Consider the following 26,571-nt stretch of genomic DNA (forward strand, 5'->3'; position numbering starts at 1 on the left):
AACACTATAGAACACTATAACACTATATAACACTATATAACACTATATAACACTATAACACTATAGAACACTATAACACTATAGAACACTATAACACTATAGAACACTATAGAACACTATAGCACACTATAGCACACTATAGCACACTATAGCACACTATAGCACACTATAGCACACTATGGAACACTATGGAACACTATGGAACACTATGGAACACTATGGAACACTATGGAACACTAGAACACTATAGAACACTATAACACTATAACACTATAACACTATAACACTATAACACTATAGAACACTATGGAACACTATGGAACACTATGGAACATTATAACAGTATGGAACACTATAACAGTATGGAACATTATAACAGTATGGAACATTATAACAGTATGGAACACTATAGAACAATATGGAACATTATAACAGTATGGAACACTATAACAGTATGGAACACTATAACAGTATAGAACAATATGGAACATTATAACAATATGGAACATTATAACAGTATGGAACACTAACACTATACCACACTAGAACACTAGAACACTATGGAACACTATAACAATATAGAACACTATAACACTATAGAACACTAGAACACTATAGAACACTATAACATAGAACACTATAACACTATAGAACACTATAGCACACTATAGCACACTATAGCACACTATAGCACACTATAGCACACTATAGCACACTATAGCACACTATAGCACACTATAGCACACTATGGAACACTATGGCACACTATAGCACACTATGGAACACTATGGAACACTATGGAACACTATGGAACACTATAACACTATAGAACACTATAGAACACTATAACACTATAACACTATAGAACACTATAACACTATAGAACACTATAACACTATAGAACACTATAGAACACTATAGAACACTATAGAACACTATAGAACACTATAGAACACTATATGGAACACTATAGAACACTGGAAGAACACTATATGGAACACTATAGAACACTATGGAACACTATGGAACACTATGGAACACTATGGAACACTATGGAACACTATGGAACACTATGGAACACTATGGAACACTATAACACTATAGAACACTATAACACTAGAACACTATAGAACACTATAACACTATAGAACAAACACTAGAACACTATAGAACACTATAGAACTATATGAGAACACTATAACACTATAGAACACTATGGAACACTGGAACATAGAACACTATAACACTATAGAACACTATAACACTATAGAACACTATGGAGGAACACTATAGAACACTATGTCCCAGAACACTATAGAACACTATAGAACACTATAGCACACTATGGAACACTAGAGAACACTATAGAACACTATAACACTAGAGAACACTATAACACTAGAGAACACTATAACACTAGAGAACACTATAACACTAGAGAACACTATAACACTATAGCACACTATGGAACACTATGGAACACTATAGAACACTATAGAACACTATAACACTATAAAACTATAGAACACTATAACACTAGAACACTAGAACACTAGAACACTATAACACTATAGAACACTATAACACTATAGAACACTATAACACTATAGCACACTATAACACTATAGCACACTATAACACTATAGCACACTATAACACTATAGCACACTATAACACTATAGCACACTATAACACTATAGCACACTATGGAACACTATAGAACACTATAGAACACTATAACACTAGAGAACACTATAACACTATAGAACACTATAACACTAGAGAACACTATAGAACACTATAGAACACTATAACACTATAAGAACACTATAACACTATAGAACACTATAACACTATAACACTATAGAACACTATAACACTATAGAACACTATAGAACACTATAGAACACTATGGAAGAAAAGGAAATGTATTCTACAAGAACCAATATCACTCCCTAGAAACACAACCCTGTGGAATAATCCTTGATAGCTTTTCAGAACTCACTGATAAATTGGTTCACATGGAAAACTAAAAGTTAACTTAAGAGTTTTATATTCCAAAATGTAGATTTGAAAGTCTTTTTGACAGAGTAATCTTGATGGAATGCTATTTGAGTCAGAAAAGGATGTTTATGTGATCGGTAACATGTGGGTTTGATGATACTTCACTCGTCAACCATCTTTAAAAAAACACTTAAACTTAAAAACTGGAAATAAACCAATAAAAAAACACACACTGAGGTGGAGGCAAAACAACTCATACTGTACTATACTGTGACCCAGAGCAACAGTAACACACACACACACTGAGGTGGAGGCAAAACAACTCATACTGTACTATACTGTGTCCCAGAGCAACAGTAACACACACACACACACTGAGGTGGAGGCAAAACAACTCATACTGTACTATACTGTGTCCCAGAGCAACAGTAACACACCACACACACTGAGGTGGAGGCAAAACAACTCATACTGTACTATACTGTGTCCCAGAGCAACAGTAACACACCACACACACACACGCACACACACACACACACTGAGGTGAAGGGAAAACAACTTCTGCCAGAGACCGTCTCACTCACTCATTCACTCACCTTCTTGCCCTCTGATTGGTCGGGGCTGACGTATGACAGCTTCCTGCGGACGTAAAACAACATGTCGTCCTGTTCCCGCGGCGACAGCTTCTCCATGAAGTACGTGGAGAACATCCATGTCCAGAACACGATGCGGTCGTCCTTAAAACACCCTGGATCAAAAAACAGAGAGAGGTCAGAGGTCAGGCCTTAAAACACCCTGGATCAAAAAACAGAGAGAGGTCAGAGGTCAGGCCTTAAAACACCCTGGATCAAAAAACAGAGAGAGGTCAGAGGTCAGGCCTTAAAACTCCCTGGATCAAAAAACAGAGAGAGGTCAGAGGTCAGGCCTTAAAACACCCTGGAACGGTCCTATCACAGTTATCAGAGCAAGGAGGAGGACGGGACCCGGGCCACTCCTGATTTACAGTAAACTCAAAGAGAAACGGTCTACTGTAATAAGTCTAGGTGGCTATTGGCTTTGGTCCTCAGGGAGATGGAATGGAGGAGATGTTTAATCTCAGGCTTTCCATTAGAGGTCAACCGATTAGGATTTTGAGACCTCTACTTTCCATCCTAAACAGCATCCATACAGGAAGTACTGGAGAACATCCATGTCCAGAAGTACTCTCGTCCTTAAAACACCCTTCAAAAAGGAAGTAGGTCAGAGGTCAGCCCTTCAGGAAGTACTCTCACCCTTCAGGAAGTACTCTCGGGCCCTTCAGGAAGTACTCTACCCTTCAGGTGGAAGTTTGGTCCTCAGGGAGATGGAATACTCTCGCCCTTCAGGAAGTTTAATCTCAGGCTTTCCTTCAGGAAGTACCGCCCTTCAGGAAGTACTCTACTTTCCTTCAGGAAGTATCACCCTTCAGGAAGTACTCTCACCCTTCAGGAAGTACTCTCACCCTTCAGGAAGTACTCTCACCCTTCAGGAAGTACTCTCACCCTTCAGGAAGTACTCTCACCCTTCAGGAAGTACTCTCACCCTTCAGGAAGTACTCTCACCCTTCAGGAAGTACTCTCACCCTTCGACTTATTCCACATGTCGTCGTGTTCCAGACATTTTAAATGGATCACATTGACATTTTATTTGGTCACTGATCTACACACGATACTCCACAATGCCAAAGTGGAATTTTGTTTTTAGAGTTATTTATTTTTTACAAATGAATTCATAATGAAAAGCTGAAATATCTTCAGTCAATAGGTATTCAACCCCATTTGTTAGGGCAAGCCTAAATATGTTCAGGAGTCAAAATGTTGCTTAAGAAGTCACATAATAAGTTGCATGGACTCAATGTGTGTGCAATAATAATGTTTAGCATGATTTTTAAATGACGACCACGTCTCTGTACCCCCACACATACAATTATCTGTGAGGTCCCTCAGTAGGAGTGAATTTCAAACACAGATTCAACAACAATGACCAGGGAGGTTTTACGTTGCAAAGAAGGACACCTATTGGTAGATGGGTAAAAATGTTAAAAAGCTGACATTGAATATCTGTTAGAGCACGGTTAAGTTACTACACTTTGGATGGTGTATTAATACACCCAGTCACTACAACGATACAGGCATCCTTAACTCAGTTGCCGAAGAGGAAGGAAACCACTCAGCGATTTCAACATGAAGCCAATGGTGACTTTAAAACAGTTTAATAGCTATGATAGGAGAAAACTGAGGATGGCTCAACAACATTGTAGTTACTCCACAATACTAATCTAAATGACAGAGTGGAAAGAAGGAAGCCTGTACAGAATAATAAATATTCCAAAACATGCATTCTGTTTACAACAAGACACTAAAGTAAAACTGAAAAAGAAATTGGCTAAGCAATTAACTTTATGTCCTGAGTACAAAGTGTTATGTTTGGGGCAAATCCAATGACATGACTGAGCACCACTCTCCATATGGTCTAGTATAGTGGTGGCTGGATCATGTTATGGCTGAACACAGGCAAAATCCTAGAGAAACCCTGGTTCAGTCTGCTTTCCACCAGACACTGGGAGATGAATTCCCCTTTCAGCAGGACAATAACCTAAAACACAAGGACAAATATACACTGGGAGATGAATTCCCCTTTCAGCAGGACAATAACCTAAAACACAAGGACACATCTACACTGGGAGATGAATTCCCCTTTCAGCAGGACAATAACCTAAAACACAAGGACAAATATACACTGGGAGATGAATTCCCCTTTCAGCAGGACAATAACCTAAAACACAAGGACACATCTACACTGGGAGATGAATTCCCCTTTCAGCAGGACAATAACCTAAAACACAAGGTCAAATCTACACTGGAGTCGTTTACCAAGAAGACAGTGAATGTTCCCAAGTTACAGTTCTCACTTACATCTGCTTGGAAATCTACGGCAAGATCTGAACATGTCTGTCCAGCAATGATCAACCACCATCTTGACAGAGCTTGAAGAATAAAAAAATAAAAAAGGCAAATATTGTACAATCCAGGTTTGCAAAGCTCTTAGAGATTTACCCAGAAAGACTCCCAGCTGTAATCACTGCTAAAGGTGATTCTAACGTATCGACTCAGGTGGATGAATAATTATCTAATCAAGATATACAAGTGCTTTACAAATATGTTAGAATTTGTTAAGCACTTTGACAGCGCATTTTGTGTAGATCGTTGACAACAAAATGACAGAATCCATTTTAATCTCACTTCCACAACAAAATGACAACAGAATCCATTTTAATCCCACTTCCACAACAAAATGACAACAGAATCCATTTTAATCCCACTTCCACAACAAAATGACAACAGAATCCATTTTAATCCCACTTCCACAACAAAATGTGGAAAAAGTCCAGGAGTGTGAATAGTTCCTGAAGGCTCTGTATATTGTGCACTACTTTTGACCAGAGCCCATAGACTCAGTAGTTTCCATTCCATATAGTTTCACTGGGGCACTATATAGGCAATAGGGCTACCATTTCGGAGACAGACAGGGTTCTTCTCTAATGGAAGGAAGCAGCTTCTGACACAAAATGGCCATTCAGTTTAAACTGCTCATTCAGAGAAACACATTCCTCCATGCCATTTCATTACAGTGAGATTCAATTCAGTGTAACTCAATCTACTGAAGCGCTGTCTGGCTTTGATTGCTTCAATTTTGGAAATTCATTATTGTTGACAAATAACATGGTGTCAAAAAGATCACATTTGGTTTAAATAACTTGTATTTATGTGTGTACATTATTCAAAGAAAATCTCCTGAACTCTTAATGCTGACACCATAAATGCTGAAACTGAAGCCTTTGTTCCTCTCAGACGAGTCTAGTTTCTACAGACAGAACGAAAGGGAACTGAAATCCCACTACATTTCCTGATCCTGATTTTTTTTAAATTCTACCTTTATTTAACAAGGCAAGTCAGTTAAGAACAAACGATTACATTTACAATGGTGGGCCTCCCCCGGCCAACCCCGGACGACACTGAGCCAATGGTGGGCCTCCCCCGGCCAACCCCGGACGACACTGAGCCAATGGTGGGCCTCCCCCGGCCAACCCGGACGACACTGAGCCAATGGTGGGCCTCCCCGGCCAACCCGGACGACACTGAGCCAATGGTGGGCCTCCCCGGCCAACCCCGGACGACACTGAGCCAATGGTGGGCCTCCCCGGCCAACCCCGGACGACACTGAGCCAATGGTGGGCCTCCCCCGGCCCCGGACGACACTGAGCCAATGGTGGGCCTCCCCGGCCAACCCCGGACGACACTGAGCCAATGGTGGGCCTCCCCGGCAAATAACATGGACGTCACACTGAGCCAATTTGGGCCTCCCCGGCCAAAGAAAATCTCCCCGGACACCATAAACGAAACTGAGCCAATTTGTTCCTCCCGAGTCTAGTTTCCAGAACGAAAGGGAAGAAATCCCACTACATTTCCCAATGACACTGAGCCGATTACATTTACAGTGGTGGGCCTCCCCCGGCCAACCCCGGACGACACTGAGCCAATGGTGGGCCTCCCCGGCCAACCCCGGACGACACTGAGCCAATGGTGGGCCTCCCCGGCCAACCCCGGACGACACTGAGCCAATGGTGGGCCTCCCCCGGCCAACCCCGGACGACACTGAGCCAATGGTGGGCCTCCCCCGGCCAACCCCGGACGACACTGAGCCAATGGTGGGCCTCCCCGGCCAACCCCGGACGACACTGAGCCAATGGTGGGCCTCCCCGGCCAAACCCGGACGACACTGAGCCAATGGACGGCCTCCCCGGCCAAACCCGGACGACACTGAGCCAATGGACGGCCTCCCCGGCCAAACCCGGACGACACTGAGCCAATGGACGGCCTCCCCCGGCCAAACCCGGACGACACTGAGCCAATGGACGGCCTCCCCGGCCCCCCGGACGACACTGAGCCTGACACTGAGCCAATGGTGGGCCTCCCCCGGGACCCCGGACGACACTGAGCCAATGGTGGGCCTCCCCCGCCCAACCCCGGACAACACTGAGCAAATGGTGGGCCGCCCTATGGGACTCCCAATGGACGGCCTACCCCGGAAGACACTGAGCCAATGGACGGCCTCCCCGGCCAAACCCGGACGACACTGAGCCAATGGACGGCCTCCCCCGGCCAAACCCGGACGACACTGAGCCAATGGACGGCCTCCCCGGACGACACTGAGCCAATGGTGGGCCTCCCCGGAGCAACCCCGGATTTTGGAAACATTATTCAGCAAATGGTGGTGTCAAAAAGAAACATTTGGTTTAAACACTGTATTTAGTACAATTCAAAGAAAATCTCCGAACCTTAATGGGACTCCCAATGGAAACGGCCTCCTCCCGAGTCTAGTTTCACAGAGCCAATGGAACGGCCTCCCACGGCCTGATTTTTTAAAAAACCCGGCAAGTCAGTTAAGACACTGAGCCAATGGTGGGCCTCCCCCGGCCAAACCCGGACGACACTGAGCCAATGGTGGGCCTCCCCCGGCCAACCCCGGACGACACTGAGCCAATGGTGGGCCTCCCCCGGCCAACCCGGACGACACTGAGCCAATGGTGGGCCTCCCCCGGCCAACCCCGGACGACACTGAGCCAATGGTGGGCCTCCCCGGCCAACCCCGGACGACACTGAGCCAATGGACGGCCTCCCCGGCCAACCCCGGACGACACTGAGCCAATGGACGGCCTCCCCGGCCAACCCCGGACGACACTGAGCCAATGGTGGGCCGCCCTATGGGACTCCCAATGGACGGCCGGCCAAACCCCGGAAGACACTGAGCCAATGGACGGACTCCCCGGCCAAACCCGGACGACACTGAGCCAATGGACGGCCTCCCGGCCAAACCCGGACGACACTGAGCCAATGGACGGCCTCCCCGGCCAAACCCGGACGACACTGAGCCAATGGACGGCCCCCCGGCCAAACCCGGACGACACTGAGCCAATGGACGGCCACCCCGGCCAAACCCGGAAGACACTGGCCAATGGTGCCTCCCAATGGACGGCCCCCCACGACACTGAGCCAATGGTGGGCCTCCCCGGCCAACCCCGGACGACACTGAGCCAATGGTGGGCCTGGGACCCCCGGCCAACACTGAGCAAATGGTGGGCCTCCCCGCCCAACCCCGGACAACACTGAGCAAATGGTGGGCCGCCCTATGGGACTCCCAATGGACGGCCTACCCCGGAAGACACTGAGCCAATGGACGGCCTCCCACGGCCAAACCCGGACGACACTGAGCCAATTGACGGCCTCCCCGGCCAAACCCGGACGACACTGAGCCAATGGACGGCCTCCCCGGACGACACTGAGCCAATGGTGGGCCTCCCCGGACGACACTGAGCCAATGGTGGGCCTCCCCGGCCAACCCCGGACGACACTGAGCAAATGGTGGCCAAACCCGACGACACTGAGCCAATGGGACTCCCAATGGACGGCCTACCCCGGAAGACACTGAGCCAATGGACGGCCCCCCCCGGCCAAACCCGGATGACACTGAGCCAATGGACGGCCTGGACGGCCCCCGGACGACACTGAGCCAATGGGACGGCCTCCCCGGACGACACTGAGCCAATGGACGGCCTCCCCGGCCAAACACGGACGACACTGAGCCAATGGACGGCCTCCCCCGGCCAAACCCGGACGACACTGAGCCAATGGACGGCCGAGGCCCCCGGCCAAACCCGGACGACACTGAGCCAATGGACGGCATCCACGAGCCAAACCCAGACGACACTGAGCCAATGGACGGCCTACCCCGGCCATACCCGGACGACACTGAGCCAATGGACGGCCTACCCCGGACGACACTGAGCCAATGGTGCGCCGCCCTATGGGACTCCCAATCACGGCCACTTGCGATTCAGCCTGGATTGGAACCAGGGCGTCTGTGGTGACGCCTCTAGTACTGAGATGCAGTGCCTTAGAGTGCTGCGCCACCCGGGAGCCCCAACACACACAATCTGACAGCGCTGCTGAACATTCCCCACCAGAGTACAGAATGCAGCCAGCATATCACATCTACCTGGGAGGCTGAGCAAACAGACACTTCAGCAGTTATATGAAACCTCCATCCATGCGGACACTGCTTCCAGGAAATCTCCTCATCAACAACTTCTCCCCCTGACAGAGACTCAGGCTACTGAGGCTAGTCATCAGGATAGTCACACACACACACACACACCAGTACACAGGTTACTGAGGATAGTCACACACACACACACACACACCAGCACCCAGGCCAGTCATCAGTGACCACGACTCACCCACCACCTGACTACTTCCATGAGCAACAAGAGCTCACGGGTCTTGCCTCCCGAGTGGCGCAGTGCTTGCGGTGTCACTACAGCCCCGGGTTCGATCCCAAGCTGTGTCACAGCCGGCCGTGACCGGGAGACCTATGAGGCGACGCACAATTAGCCCAGCGTCGTCCGGGTTAGGGGAGGGTTTGTCCCAGCGTCGTCCGGGTTAGGGGAGGGTTTGGCCCAGCGTCGTCCGGGTTAGGGGAGGGTTTGACCGGCCAGGATATCCTTGACGCATCGCGCTCTAGCGACTCCTTGTGGCGGGCCGGGCACCTGCAAGCTGACTTCGTCATTGGATGGTGTTTCCTCCGACACATTGGTGCGGCTGGTTTCCGGGTTAAGCGAGCAGCGTGTCAGGAAGCAGTGCGGCTTGGCATTGTCGTGTATCGGAGGACGCACGGCTCTCGACCTTCCCATCTCCAGAGTCCGTAGGGGAGTTGCAGCGATTGGACAAGACTAACTACCAGATATCACCAGATTGTGGAGAAAAAGGGGTAAAAGGTTTTTAAATGTATATATTTCTCACGTCTCACTTCAGAACACTTGTCCATAAACTTCAAAACTCGATGGTTAAGTTCAGGCATCCATTTTGACTGTTTATGGTTAGGGTTAAGGTTTGGAATAGGGTCTCCCCAACCACAACACCTAGCTAACCACAACAGAACCTCTACCCCCCCGGAGAGAGTGTGAGGGTGGAGAGAGTGTGAGGGTGGAGAGAGTGTGAGGAGAGAGAGAGAGATAAGTGACGCATAGAGAAAGTGTGTAGAGACCGTGCCATCCCTTGTTGTCACAACAGAACCTCTACCCTTCCATCCCTTGTTGTCACAACAGAACCTCTACCCTGCCATCCCTTGTTGTCACAACAGAACCTCTACCCTGCCATCCCTTGTTGTCACAACAGAACCTCTACCCTGCCATCCCTTGTTGTCACAACAGAACCTCTACCCTGGCATCCCTTGTTGTCACAACAGAACCTCTACCCTGGCATCCCTTGTTGTCACAACAGAACCTCTACCCTGCCATCCCTTGTTGTCACAACAGAACCTCTACCCTGCCATCCCTTGTTGTCACAACAGAACCTCTACCCTGCCATCCCTTGTTGTCACAACAGAACCTCTACCCTGCCATCCCTTGTTGTCACAACAGAACCTCTACCCTGCCATCCCTTGTTGTCACAACAGAACCTCTACCCTGCCATCCCTTGATGTCACAACAGAACCTCTACAACTCTTTCCCCCTGATGCTGATTGGAGGAGAGAATCACCACAGGGTTGTTCATCACTGTGTGGCTCAGGCTCCGTGCCAAATGGCACCCTGTTCTTATCTAGAGCAAGGAGAGAAGTGAGACGAGGTGGGAGAGAATATGGTGCCATGTTGGGACACAGCCTGTGTCTCATCCTGAGCCTGGAGGAGGACAGGGGAGGACTGATTCCAAATCAATACCTCTTCCACACCAGAGAAACACAAGACTGGCTACAGACACACTGCTGTCTGGCAGATAGTGAGACAATCCTGGAGACGACTGATGAGTTTGTCCTTGTCCTCCAGTGTTGTCCTCGGTTCTCCCCTCCTCGATATCTGGCCCGTCATGGAAAAACAAGGAGGGAGAGGGGGGGGGGTTCATCCAGGATGCTGACAGCAGCAGGATTTGACCACTGATTTGTCCTCTGGACTCAACCATGAGCTCACCGTTTCTCCCTTCACAGCCTTCTCCACTCCCCTCACTACACAGGGAAGGGGAGAGGTGAGGGGGAGGGAGGAGAGGGGGAGAGAGAGGAGTGGGGAGAGAGGGGGAAGGTGAGAGGTGAGGAGGGAGAAGGGGGAGAGAGTGTGTGGAGGGAGGGAGAGGAGTGGGGAGAGAGGTGGGGAAGGTGAGAAGGGAGGAGAGGGGGAGGGAGAAGTGAAAGGAGCAGGGCCTGTTTTCTCCAACGTGGTGCAACACAGACAAGAAGCCTCCTACCTAGAACAGTAGCCTTATGGAGCCTGGTCTATAGTAGTACGGAATAGGGCCCTGTGGCTACCGGGAGGCTAGTCGGTGGATGTAGAGCGAGTGGCTACCGGGAGGCTAGTCGGTGGATGTAGAGCGAGTGGCTACCGGGAGGCTAGTTGGTGGATGTAGAGAGTGGTAGTGGAGGCTAGTCGGTGGATGTAGAGCGAGTGGCTACCGGGAGGCTAGTCGGTGGATGTAGAGCGAGTGGCTACCGGGAGGCTAGTTGGTGGACACCTTATTGAAGTATGACGGACCACAGATTCACCCTGCGCACCCTTATTGTCAAAGAAACAAATCAAAACGTGAGACGGGGACGCAGCTTAATCCCCCACCCTCGTCAACACACAATCTGGACCCTCTATTTCTGAAACTATCCGCCGCCATTGTCGCAACCCCTAATACCAACCATGATCAAACTTTCTTTCATATCATCTGAGATCCCCAAGGACTGGAAAGCTGCCGCGGTCATCCCCCTCTTCAAAGGACCCAAACTGTTACAGACCTATATCCATCCTGCCCTGCCTATCTAAGGTCTTCGAAAGCCAAGTGAACAAACAGATCACCGACCATCTTGAATCCCTTCGTACCTTCTCCGCTGTGCAATAAGGTTTCCGGGCCGGTCACGGGGGCACCTCAGCCACGCTAAAGGTACTAAAACGACATTATAACCGCCATCGATAAAAGACAGTACTGTGCAGCCGTCTTCATCGACCTGGCCAAGTCTTTCGACTCGACTCTATCACCATATTCTTATCAGCAGACTCAGTAGCCTCGGTTTTTCTAATGACTGCCTTGCCTGGTTCTCCAACTACTTTGCAGACAGAGTTCAGTGTGTCACATCGGAGGGCATGTTGTCCGGTCCTCTGGCAGTCTCTATGGGGGTACTATCTAACCTCCAAACGAGCTTCAATGCAATACAACACTCCTTCCGTGGCCTCAAACTGCTCTTAAACGCTAGTAAAACCAAATGCATGCTTTTCAACCGTTCGCTGCCTGCACCCGCACGCCCGACTAGCATCACCACCCTGGATGGTTCCGACCTAGAATATGTGGACATCTATAAGTACCTGGGTGTCTGGCTAGACTGTAAACTCTCCTTCCAATCTAGAATCGGCTTTCTATTTCGCAACAAAGCCTCCTTCACTCACGCCGCCAAACTTACCCTAGTAAAACTGACTATCCTACCGATCCTCGACGATGTCATCTACAAAATGGCTTCCAACACTCTACTCAGCAAACTGGATGCAGTCTATCACAGTGCCATCCGTTTTGTTACTAAAGCACCTTATACCACTCACCACTGCGACCTGTATGCTCTCGTCGGCTGGCCCTCGCTACATATTCGTCGCCAGACCCACTGGCTCCAGGTCATCTACAAGTCTATGCTAGGTAAAGCTCCGCGTTATCTCAGCTCACTGGTCACGATGGCAACACCCACCCATAGCACGCGCTCCAGCAGGTGTATCTCACTGATCCCTAAAGCCAACACCTCATTTGGCCGCCTTTCGTTACAGTTCTCTGCTGCCTGTGACTGGAACGAATTGCAATAATCACTGAAGTTGGAGACTTTTATCTCCCTCACCAACTTCAAACATCAGCTATCTGAGCAGCTAACCGATCGCTGCAGCTGTACTATCGGTAAATAGCCCACCCATTTTTACCTACCTCATCCCCATACTGTTTTTATTTATTTACTTTTCTGCACTTTTGCACACCAATATCTCTACCTGCACATGACCATCTGATAATTTATCACTCCAGTGTTAATCTGCTAAATTGTAATTATTCACCTACCTCCTCATGCCTTTTGAACAAAATGTATATAGACTCTTTAAAAAAGTTAAATTCTACTGTGTTATTGACTTGTTTATTGTTTACTCCATGTGTAACTGTGTTGCTGTCTGTTCACACTGCTATGCTTTATCTTGGCCAGGTCGAAGTTGTAAATGAGAACTTGTTCTCAACTAGCCTACCTGGTTAAATAAAAGGTGAAATAAATAAATAAAATAAACACACGCACATTAAAACAAAGTGGTTTAATTCCACAACCACCTAAAAGGAAGCGATTCCCAAACCATCCATAACAAAGCCAACCCCTACAGCGAGATGAACTGACCCAAACTTCAGGAAAGCTTTGACTATGTACAGACTCAGTGAGCATAGCCTTGCTATTGAGAAAGGCCGCCGTAGGCAGACCAGGCTCTCAAGAGAAGACAGGCTAAGTGCTCACTGCCCACAAAATGAGGTGGAAACTGAGCTGCACTTCCTAACCTCCTGCCCAATGTATGACCATAGAGACACATATTTCACTCACATTACACAGACCCACAAAGAATTTGAAAACAAACCCGATCTTGATAAACTCACATATCTACTGGGTGAAATTGCACAGTGTGACATCACAGCAGCAAGATGTGTGACCTGTTGCCACAAGAAAAGGGCAACCAGTGAAGAACAAACCATTGTAAATACAACCCATATTTATTTTCCCTTTTTTACTTTAACCATTTGCACATAGTCACAACACTGTATATATAATGACATTTGAAATGTCCCTATTTAAACATTTTTAAAAAATGTGAGTGTAATGTTTACTGTTCATTTCACTTCTGTTTATTATGCATTTCACTTGCTTTGTCAATGTAAACATACGTTTCCCATGCCAATAAGGCCCTTAAATTGACAGTCTGGATGCAAGGAGGGCTGTGGTTGATGTCAGGAGAGAGAGAGAGTCTCGGTGCTGTGTGTAGACTCATCATCAGTCAGTTTGACTCATGAACCCATGTGGCAACAGACAGACAAATCTGTTTAAATCTCTCTAGGACAAGGTGACTTTAATCAATCATATTTCTTGGTCTGTGGTGTGTAATGAGGAACAACCAGACGCTGCACTTCCCAGTTACTAATAAGCATTGCACCTAGGGAAGACACTTTCTAGTTGGCTTAGATCGGAAAATTATCATTGTTGTTGTTTCTTACATTATTTTCTCAGAACGTTTCATGTATTTATACCTACAGCCAGACTGTTGGATTAGATCGTCGGTCGGTCACCAGATATAACTGTTGGATTAGATCGTCGGTCGGTCACCAGACATAACTGTTGGATTAGATCGTCGGTCGGTCACCAGACATAACTGTTGGATTAGATCGTCGGTCGGTCACCAGACATAACTGTTGGATTAGATCGTCGGTCGGTCACCAGACATAACTGTTGGATTAGATCGTCGGTCGGTCACCAGACATAACTGTTGGATCAGATCGTCGGTCTCACCAGACATAACTGTTGGATCCTTTGTTTGCAGCTCTACTCATCTCGGGGGCTGCACCAAAACGCCCACGCTGGAGAAGAGGTAGAAGGAGCGGGGCCCGAGTCTGACTCAGGAGGCGTACATCACATACACCACTTCAGAGTATATTACTCGCTAACGTTCAGTCCCTGGACACAAAGTTCAGGGCGAGGATCTCCTTCCAGAGAGATGTCATGGACTGTAACATACTCTGTTTTACGGAATCATGGCTCTCTCCGGATATAATTGTCCCATTCCATTCAGCCAGCGGGGTCCTCCGTCCATCGCGCAGACAGGAAGCAAGAACTCTCCGGGTAAAAGAAAGGCGGAGAAGTTTGTTTCATGATTAACTAGTCATGGTGTGATTGTGGTAACGTACAGGAACACAAGTCCTTTTGTTCTCCCGATCTGGAATTCCTTATCGAATGCCGATCGCGTTGCCTCCGGAGATCATTTTCTTCAGTCATTGTCACTGCTGAGTATATCCCCCTCCCAAAGCTGACACCATGACGGCTCTCAAGGAACTACATTGGACTATGTGCAAACTGGAAACCGCATATCCAGATGCCGCATTTATCGTAGCTGGAGACTTCAATAAAGGAAATCTGAGGAAATTGCTACACGCGCATCACGGACCCTGGATCACTGCCACTCTCTCTTCTGGGACGGCTACAAGGCCCTCCCCATCCTTCCCTTCAGCAAATCAAATCACGCCTCCATTTTGCTCCTCCCCGCCTATTAGGCAGAAACTTAAAACAGGAAGTACCCGTGGTAAGGTCTGACCAATCGGAATCTACACATCAAGATTGTTTTGATCACGCGGTCTAGGAAATGGTTTTGGGTCGCATCAGAATAGTATCGACAAACACTGACTGGGTTCATCAGGAAGTACATACAGGATGTAGTTCCCACTCTGATGAGTAGAAGGTATCCCAACCAGAAACCGTGGATAGATGGAAACACTGCATTCGACCACGGTGACTGGGAACAAGGACGTGTACAAACAGACCAGCTATGACCTCCGTAAGAAAATTAAAGAGTCAAAATGACAGTACAGAGACAAAGTGGAGTTGCAATTCAACTGCTCAGACGCGAGACGTATGTGGCAGGGACTCCAGACAAATCACGTCGAAGACACTGACATCTCGCTCCAAGACAAGCTAAAACACCTTCGCCCGCGTCGAAGAATACAACATCGAGCCGTTGACGCGGGCCCCTAACGCTCTCGAGGACTGTTCTTCTCCATGGCTGACGTAAGTCATTTAAGTGTGTTAACCCTCACAAGGCTGCAGGCCCAGACGGCATCCCAAGCTGCATTCTCAGAGCATGTGCAGACCAGCTGGCTGAAGTGTTCACGGACATATTCAATCTCTCCATATACCAAATCTGTTGTCCCTACTTGCTTCAAGATGTCCACCATTGTTCCTGTGCACAAGAATGCGAAGGTAACTATTAAATTACTAGCACTCATTTTGTTATGAGAGGCTAGTTAAGCACCATTTCCACTTTGACACCCTAAACCCACCTCAATTTACACACGGCCCTAACAGATCCACAGACTCACCGTTAAGCTCAGGGCCCTGGGTCTGAACCCTGTGCAACTGGATCCTGACGGGACGACCCCAAGTGGTGAAGGTTGACAACAACACCTCTGCTACGCTGACCATCAACACAGGTACCCCACAAGGGTGCGTGCTCAGCCCTCTCCTGTTATGCACCATCAGCCTGGTAGGTCTACTACTCGTGAACAGCAGTACTACCACCACCAGCCTGGTAGGTCTACTACTAGTGAACAGCAGTACTACCACCATCAGCCTGGTAGGTCTACTACTAGTGAACAGCAGCACTACCACCATCAGCCTGATAGGTGAACAGCAGCACTACCAGAGAGACATTGATAAAGTGTTGGTCTATATATGGAGTACAGCTCCTCTCCCAGAGAGTCATTGATAAAGTCCTGGTCTATATATGGAGTACAGCTCCTCTCCCAGAGAGTCATTGATAAAGTCCTGGTCTATATATGGAGTACAGCTCCTCTCCCAGAGAGTCATTGATAAAGTCCTGGTCTATATATGGAGTACAGCTCCTCTCCCAGAGAGTCATTGATAAAGTCCTGGTCTATATATGGAGTACAGCTCCTCTCCCAGAGAGACATTGATAAAGTCCTGGTCTATATATGGAGTACAGCTCCTCTCCCAGAGAGTCATTGATAAAGTCCTGGTCTATATATGGAGTACAGCTCCTCTCCCAGAGAGTCATTGATAAAGTCCTGGTCTATATATGGAGTACAGCTCCTCTCCCAGAGAGTCATTGATAAAGTCCTGGTCTATATATGGAGTACAGCTCCTCTCCCAGAGAGTCATTGATAAAGTGTTGGTCTATATATGGAGTACAGCTCCTCTCCCAGAGAGACATTGATAAAGTCCTGGTCTATATATGGAGTACAGCTCCTCTCCCAGAGAGACATTGATAAAGTCCTGGTCTATATATGGAGTACAGCTCCTCTCCCAGAGAGTCATTGATAAAGTCCTGGTCTATATATGGAGTACAGCTCCTCTCCCAGAGAGACATTGATAAAGTCCTGGTCTATATATGGAGTACAGCTCCTCTCCCAGAGAGACATTGATAAAGTGTTGGTCTATATATGGAGTACAGCTCCTCTCCCAGAGAGACATTGATAAAGTCCTGGTCTATATATGGAGTACAGCTCCTCTCCCAGAGAGTCATTGATAAAGTCCTGGTCTATATATGGAGTACAGCTCCTCTCCCAGAGAGTCATTGATAAAGTCCTGGTCTATATATGGAGTACAGCTCCTCTCCCAGAGAGACATTGATAAAGTCCTGGTCTATATATGGAGTACAGCTCCTCTCCCAGAGAGACATTGATAAAGTCCTGGTCTATATATGGAGTACAGCTCCTCTCCCAGAGAGTGGAACTTTACATCAGCTCGGCTCTAGAACACTGCTCGGCTCTAGAACACTGCTCGGCTCTAGAACACTGCTCGGCTCTAGAACACTGCTCGGCTCTAGAACACCTCATGACAACAGGAGAATCACCAAGATCTATTCTTGTGTTTCCGCAGTCAAAATGTTAGGCTATAATGTGACTATTTATTTTTCAACTATTTCAGTTGACTTTATACTACAAGACCAGCACTCTGATGTGATCTGTCAAACAGGGAACTACAACATAAAACACATACTGTTGTCACAGAGGAACACACACAGCCAGACGTGGTACCTCGTCAAAGAGATTAGACAGACTAACTTGGTGTTCTAAGACAGACTGACGTCCCAGTGGAGAATAACAAGGTGTTAACTGGTTAACGCTGGATGTCCAATGAGCTCTGACAGTCTAAAATATAAGTGTAGTAGAACAAAGACAGGACATGTTTAAAACATCACTCAACCTCTTTCCTCTGCTGTGTGTTCTGCTTGTTTATGGGATGTGGTCTGTATGTACTGGAATTACTGCCAAATGTATCTCCTCATTGAGGACATGAACGTTTTCTAAACTCAACATATTGAGTGTGTCCCTTGTCTGTTGGTTAACAGCCTCCCATAGTCTCCTGTCAATAGATGAGACAAACAGAAGGTCCCTCTGAATGGCAGAGAGAGACAGAGAGAGAGAGACAGAGAGAGACAGAGAGAGAGAGGAGAGAGACAGAGGGAGATAATTCATGACACAGGACCTCATTGTCCTATAACCTGCAGTCCTCCTCAAGATGCTCATACAGCATCAGTAACTAGAGTAGAGGACTGGGTAGTGGGGTATTGAGTCAGAGGGCCATCAGTAACTAGAGTAGAGGGCTGGGTAGTGGGGCAGGGAGTCATAGGGCCATCAGTAACTAGAGTAGAGGACTGGGTAGTGGGGCAGGGAGTCATAGGGCCGTGGCCATCAGTAACTAGAGTAGAGGACTGGGTAGTGGGGCAGGGAGTCATAGGGCCATCAGTAACTAGAGTAGAGGACTGGGTAGTGGGGCAGGGAGTCATAGGGCCATCAGTAACTAGAGTAGAGGACTGGGTAGTGGGGGGCAGGGAGTCCTCAGAGGGCGTGGCCATCAGTAACTAGAGTAGAGGACTGGGTAGTGGGGCAGGGAGTCATAGGGCCATAAGTAACTAGATTAGAGGACTGGGTAGTGGGACAGGGAGTCAGAGAGCCATCAGTAACTAGAGTAGAGGACTGGGTAGTGGGGCAGGGAGTCATAGGGCCATCAGTAACTAGAGTAGAGGGCTGGGTAGTGGGACAGGGAGTCAGAGGGCCGTGGCCATCAGTAACTAGAGTAGAGGGCTGGGTAGTGGGGCAGGGAGTCAGAGGGCCATCAGTAACTAGAGTAGAGGACTGGGTAGTGGGGACAGGGAGTCAGAGGGCCATCAGTAACTAGAGTAGAGGACTGGGTAGTGGGGCAGGGAGTCAGAGGGCCATCAGTAACTAGAGTAGAGGGCTGGGAGTGGGGCAGGGAGTCAGAGGGCCATCAGTAACTAGAGTAGAGGACTGGGTAGTGGGGCAGGGAGTCATAGGGCCATCAGTAACTAGAGTAGAGGGCTGGGTAGTGGGGCAGGGAGTCAGAGGGCCATCAGTAACTAGAGTAGAGGACTGGGTAGTGGGGCAGGGAGTCATAGGGCCATCAGTAACTAGAGTAGAGGACTGGGTAGTGGGGGAGTCAGAGGGCCATCAGTAACTAGAGTAGAGGGCTGGGTAGTGGGGCAGGGAGTCATAGGGCCATCAGTAACTAGAGTAGAGGACTGGGTAGTGGGGCAGGGAGTCATAGGGGGCCATCAGTAACTAGAGTAGAGGACTGGGTAGTGGGGCAGGGAGTCATAGGGCCATCAGTAACTAGAGTAGAGGACTGGGTAGTGGGGCAGGGAGTCATAGGGCCATCAGTAACTAGAGTAGAGGACTGGGTAGTGGGGCAGGGAGTCAGAGGGCCGGCCATCAGTAACTAGAGTAGAGGACTGGGTAGTGGGGCAGGGAGTCATAGGGCCATCAGTAACTAGATTAGAGGGCTGGGACTGGGTAGTGGGACAGGGAGTCAGAGGGCCATCAGTAACTAGAGTAGAGGACTGGGTAGTGGGGCAGGGAGTCATAGGGCCATCAGTAACTAGAGTAGAGGGCTGGGTAGTGGGACAGGGAGTCAGAGGGCCGGGCCATCAGTAACTAGAGTAGAGGACTGGGTAGTGGGGCAGGGAGTCAGGGGGGCCATCAGTAACTAGAGTAGAGGGCTGGGTAGTGGGACAGGGAGTCAGAGGGCCATCAGTAACTAGAGTAGAGGACTGGGTAGTGGGGCAGGGAGTCAGAGGGCCATCAGTAACTAGAGTAGAGGGCTGGGTAGTGGGACAGGGAGTCAGAGGGCCATCAGTAACTAGAGTAGAGGACTGGGTAGTGGGGCAGGGAGTCATAGGGCCATCAGTAACTAGAGTAGAGGGCTGGGTAGTGGGACAGGGAGTCAGAGGGCCATCAGTAACTAGAGTAGAGGACTGGGTAGTGGGGCAGGGAGTCATAGGGCCATCAGTAACTAGAGTAGAGGACTGGGTAGTGGGACAGGGAGTCAGAGGGCCGTGGCCATCAGTAACTAGAGTAGAGGACTGGGTAGTGGGACAGGGAGTCAGAGGGCCGTGGCCAACTGGCCCGTTGATCTGGATCTGTGATATCCAAAAGCTTCCTCAATGGGAGTTCTACGTTGGCGGACAGCAGAGATGACGTGTCCATCCATTTTCACTAACAACAAATAAAGATCAGATGAGTTGAAGTCTTGACGGGAGACATGTTCGCCAAATTAGACCCACTCCACACGCGCACAGACCACGAACCAAAATCAATCTGTTTGGCCGCGCCCATAGGAGACATACAGCATTCTGATACAGGGGACCAGGGTCCTATAGAGACATACAGCATTCTGATACAGGGGACCAGGGTCCTATAGAGACATACAGCATTCTGATACAGGGGACCAGGGTACAGGGGACCAGGGTCCCATATAGAGACATACAGCATTCTGATACAGGGGACCAGGGTCCTATAGAGACATACAGCATTCTGATACAGGGGACCAGGGTCCTATAGAGACAGAGACATACAGCATTCTGATACAGGGGACCAGGGTCCTATAGAGACATACAGCATTCTGATACAGGGACCAGGGTCCTATAGAGACAGAGACAAGCATTCTGATACAGGGGACCAGGGTCCTATAGAGACATACAGCATTCTGATACAGGGGACCAGGGTCCTATAGAGACATACAGCATTCTGATACAGGGGACCAGGGTCCTATAGAGACATACAGCATTCTGATACAGGGGACCAGGGTCCTATAGAGACATACAGCATTCTGATACAGGGACCAGGGTCCTATAGAGACATACAGCATTCTGATACAGGGACCAGGGTCCTATAGAGACAGAGACATACAGCATTCTGATACAGGGGACCAGGGTCCTATAGAGACATACAGCATTCTGATACAGGGGACCAGGGTCCTATAGAGACAGAGACATACAGCATTCTGATACAGGGGACCAGGGTCCTATAGAGACAGAGACATACAGCATTCTGATACAGGGACCAGGGTCCTATAGAGACATACAGCATTCTGATACAGGGGACCAGGGTCCTATAGAGACATACAGCATTCTGATACAGGGGACCAGGGTCCTATAGAGACATACAGCATTCTGATACAGGGGACCAGGGTCCTATAGAGACATACAGCATTCTGATACAGGGGACCAGGGTCCTATAGAGACATACAGCATTCTGATACAGGGGACCAGGGTCCTATAGAGACATACAACATTCTGATACAGGGGACCAGGGTCCTATAGAGACATACAACATTCTGATACAGGGGACCAGGGTCCTATAGAGACAGAGACATTCTGATACAGGGACCAGGGTCCTATAGAGACATACAACATTCTGATACAGGGGACCAGGGTCCTATAGAGACATACAGCATTCTGATACAGGGGACCAGGGTCCTATAGAGACATACAGCATTCTGATACAGGGGACCAGGGTCCTATAGAGACAGAGACATACAGCATTCTGATACAGGGGACCAGGGTCCTATAGAGACATACAGCATTCTGATACAGGGGACCAGGGTCCTATAGAGACAGAGACATACAGCATTCTGATACAGGGGACCAGGGTCCTATAGAGACAGAGACATACAGCATTCTGATACAGGGGACCAGGGTCCTATAGAGACATACAGCATTCTGATACAGGGGACCAGGGTCCTATAGAGACAGAGACATACAGCATTCTGATACAGGGGACCAGGGTCCTATAGAGACATACAGCATTCTGATACAGGGGACCAGGGTCCTATAGAGACATACAACATTCTGATACAGGGGACCAGGGTCCTATAGAGACATACAACATTCTGATACAGGGGACCAGGGTCCTATAGAGACATACAACATTCTGATACAGGGGACCAGGGTCCTATAGAGACATAGAGACATACAGCATTCTGATACAGGGGACCAGGGTCCTATAGAGACATACAGCATTCTGATACAGGGGACCAGGGTCCTATAGAGACATACAGCATTCTGATACAGGGGACCAGGGTCCTATAGAGACATACAGCATTCTGATACAGGGGACCAGGGTCCTATAGAGACATACAGAGACAGGGACCAGGTCCATACAGCATTCTGATACAGGGGACCAGGGTCCTATAGAGACATACAGCATTCTGATACAGGGGACCAGGGTCCTATAGAGACATACAGCATTCTGATACAGGGGACCAGGGTCCTATAGAGACAGAGACATACAGCATTCTGATACAGGGGACCAGGGTCCTATAGAGACATACAGCATTCTGATACAGGGGACCAGGGTCCTATAGAGACATACAGCATTCTGATACAGGGGACCAGGGTCCTAGAGACAGAGACATACAGCATTCTGATACAGGGGACCAGGGTCCTATAGAGACATACAACATTCTGATACAGGGGACCAGGGTCCTATAGAGACAGAGACAGCATTCTGATACATTCTGGGGACCAGGGTCCTATAGAGACAGAGACATACAGCATTCTGATACAGGGGACCAGGGTCCTATAGAGACATACAGCATTCTGATACAGGGGACCAGGGTCCTATAGAGACATACAGCATTCTGATACAGGGGACCAGGGTCCTATAGAGACAGAGACATACAGCATTCTGATACAGGGACCAGGGTCCTATAGAGACATACAACATTCTGATACAGGGGACCAGGGTCCTATAGAGACAGAGACATACAGCATTCTGATACAGGGGACCAGGGTCCTATAGAGACATACAACATTCTGATACAGGGGACCAGGGTCCTATAGAGACAGAGACATACAACATTCTGATACAGGGGGGGACCTGGAGGGTGGGGCCCTATAGAGACAGGGACATACAACATTCTGATACAGGGGACCAGGGGTCCTATAGAGACAGAGACATACAGCATTCTGATACAGGGGACCAGGGTCCTATAGAGACAGAGACATACAACATTCTGATACTATAGAGACATACAACATTCTGATGGACCAGGGTCCTATAGAGACAGAGACATACAGCATTCTGATACAGGGGACCAGGGTCCTATAGAGACATACAACATTCTGATACAGGGGACCAGGGTCCTATAGAGACAGAGACATACAGCATTCTGATACAGGGGACCAGGGTCCTATAGAGACATACAGCATTCTGATACAGGGGACCAGGGTCCTATAGAGACAGAGACATACAGCATTCTGATACAGGGGACCAGGGTCCTATAGAGACAGAGACATACAGCATTCTGATACAGGGGACCAGGGTCCTATAGAGACATACAGCATTCTGATACAGGGACCAGGGGACCAGGGTCCTATAGAGACATACAACATTCTGATACAGGGGACCACTATAGAGACATACAGCATTCTGACCAGGGTCCTATAGAGACATACAGCATTCTGATACAGGGGACCAGGGTCCTATATTCTGATACAGGGGACATAGAGACATACAACATTCTGATACAGGGGACCAGGGTCCTATAGAGACAGAGACATACAGCATTCTGATACAGGGGACCAGGGTCCTATAGAGACATACAGCATTCTGATACAGGGGACCAGGGTCCTATAGAGACATACAGCATTCTGATACAGGGGACCAGGGTCCTATAGAGACATACAGCATTCTGATACAGGGGACCAGGGTCCTATAGAGACAGAGACATACAGCATTCTGATACAGGGGACCAGGGTCCTATAGAGACATACAACATTCTGATTCCTAGAGACATACAGCATTCTGATACAGGGGACCAGGGTCCTATAGAGACATACAGCATTCTGATACAGGGGACCAGGGTCCTATAGAGACATACAACATTCTGATACAGGGGACCAGGGTCCTATAGAGTTACAGCATTCTGATACAGGGGACCAGGGTCCTATAGAGACATACAGCATTCTGATACAGGGGGACCAGGGTCCTATAGAGACAGAGACATACAGCATTCTGATACAGGGGACCAGGGTCCTATAGAGACATACAACATTCTGATACAGGGGACCAGGGTCCTATAGAGACAGAGACATACAACATTCTGATACAGGGGACCAGGGTCCTATAGAGACAGAGACATACAACATTCTGATACAGGGGACCAGGGTCCTATAGAGACAGAGACATACAACATTCTGATACAGGGGACCAGGGTCCTATAGAGACAGAGACATACAACATTCTGATACAGGGGACCAGGGTCCTATAGAGACATACAACATTCTGATACAGGGGACCAGGGTCCTATAGAGACATACAACATTCTGATACAGGGGACCAGGGTCCTATAGAGACATACAGCATTCTGATACAGGGGACCAGGGTCCTATAGAGACATACAGCATTCTGATACAGGGGACCAGGGTCCTATAGAGACATACAGCATTCTGATACAGGGGACCAGGGTCCTATAGAGACATACAGCATTCTGATACAGGGGACCAGGGTCCTATAGAGACAGAGACATACAACATTCTGATACAGGGGACCAGGGTCCTATAGAGACATACAGCATTCTGATACAGGGGACCAGGGTCCTATAGAGACATACAGCATTCTGATACAGGGACCAGGGTCCTATAGAGACATACAACATTCTGATACAGGGGACCAGGGTCCTATAGAGACATACAGCATTCTGATACAGGGGACCAGGGTCCTATAGAGACATACCATTCTGATACAGGGGACCAGGGTCCTATAGAGACAGAGACATACAGCATTCTGATACAGGGGACCAGGGTCCTATAGAGACATACAGCATTCTGATACAGGGGACCAGGGTCCTATAGAGACATACAGCATTCTGATACAGGGGACCAGGGTCCTATAGAGACATACAACATTCTGATACAGGGGACCAGGGTCCTATAGAGACAGAGACATACAACATTCTGATACAGGGGACCAGGGTCCTATAGAGACAGAGACATACAACATTCTGATACAGGGGACCGGGGTCCTATAGAGACAGAGACATACAACATTCTGATACAGGGACCAGGGTCCTAGAGACAGAGACATACAACATTCTGATACAGGGGACCAGGGTCCTATAACAGAGACATACAGCATTCTGATACAGGGGACCAGGGTCCTATAGAGACATACAACATTCTGATACAGGGGACCAGGGTCCTATAGAGACATACAACATTCTGATACAGGGGACCAGGGTCCTATAGAGACAGAGACATACAGCATTCTGATACAGGGGACCAGGGTCCTATAGAGACATACAGCATTCTGATACAGGGGACCAGGGTCCTATAGAGACATACAGCATTCTGATACAGGGGACCAGGGTCCTATAGAGACATACAGCATTCTGATACAGGGGACCAGGGTCCTATAGAGACATACAGCATTCTGATACAGGGGACCAGGGTCCTATAGAGACATACAGCATTCTGATACAGGGGACCAGGGTCCTATAGAGACATACAGCATTCTGATACAGGGGACCAGGGTCCTATAGAGACATACAGCATTCTGATACAGGGGACCAGGGTCCTATAGAGACATACAGCATTCTGATACAGGGGACCAGGGTCCTATAGAGACAGAGACATACAACATTCTGATACAGGGGACCAGGGTCCTATAGAGACATACAGCATTCTGATACAGGGGACCAGGGTCCTATAGAGACATACAGCATTCTGATACAGGGACCAGGGTCCTATAGAGACATACAACATTCTGATACAGGGGACCAGGGTCCTATAGAGACAGAGACATACAACATTCTGATACAGGGGACCAGGGTCCTATAGAGACAGAGACATACAACATTCTGATACAGGGGACCAGGGGTCCTATAGAGACAGAGACATACAGCATTCTGATACAGGGGACCAGGGTCCTATAGAGACATACAACATTCTGATACAGGGGACCAGGGTCCTATAGAGACATACAACATTCTGATACAGGGGACCAGGGTCCTATAGAGACATACAACATTCTGATACAGGGGACCAGGGTCCTATAGAGACATACAGCATTCTGATACAGGGGACCAGGGTCCTATAGAGACATACAGCATTCTGATACAGGGGACCAGGGTCCTATAGAGACATACAGCATTCTGATACAGGGGACCAGGGTCCTATAGAGACATACAGCATTCTGATACAGGGGACCAGGGTCCTATAGAGACAGAGACATACAACATTCTGATACAGGGGACCAGGGTCCTATAGAGACATACAGCATTCTGATACAGGGGACCAGGGTCCTGTAGAGACATACAGCATTCTGATACAGGGGACCAGGGTCCTATAGAGACATACAGCATTCTGATACAGGGGGACCAGGGTCCTATAGAGACAGAGACATACAGCATTCTGATACAGGGGACCAGGGTCCT

The 26,571-nt window shown here is 48.4% G+C and overlaps 1 protein-coding gene across 1 annotated transcript in view; it reads right to left on the reverse strand.

Moving 5' to 3' along the window:
* LOC112238854 (uncharacterized protein KIAA0930 homolog) overlaps nt 1–26,571 on the reverse strand; it is a gene marked incomplete at its 3' end in the record, with an annotated part of 50,161 nt that overhangs the window by 16,533 nt on the left and 7,057 nt on the right. The window contains 1 exon segment of the mRNA XM_042313297.1: nt 2,601–2,752. Within this exon segment, the coding sequence (XP_042169231.1) occupies nt 2,601–2,752 (152 nt within the window).

This window comes from Oncorhynchus tshawytscha, unplaced genomic scaffold (assembly GCF_018296145.1).
Source record: "Oncorhynchus tshawytscha isolate Ot180627B unplaced genomic scaffold, Otsh_v2.0 Un_contig_14195_pilon_pilon, whole genome shotgun sequence".
Taxonomy (NCBI): Eukaryota; Metazoa; Chordata; class Actinopteri; order Salmoniformes; family Salmonidae; genus Oncorhynchus; species Oncorhynchus tshawytscha.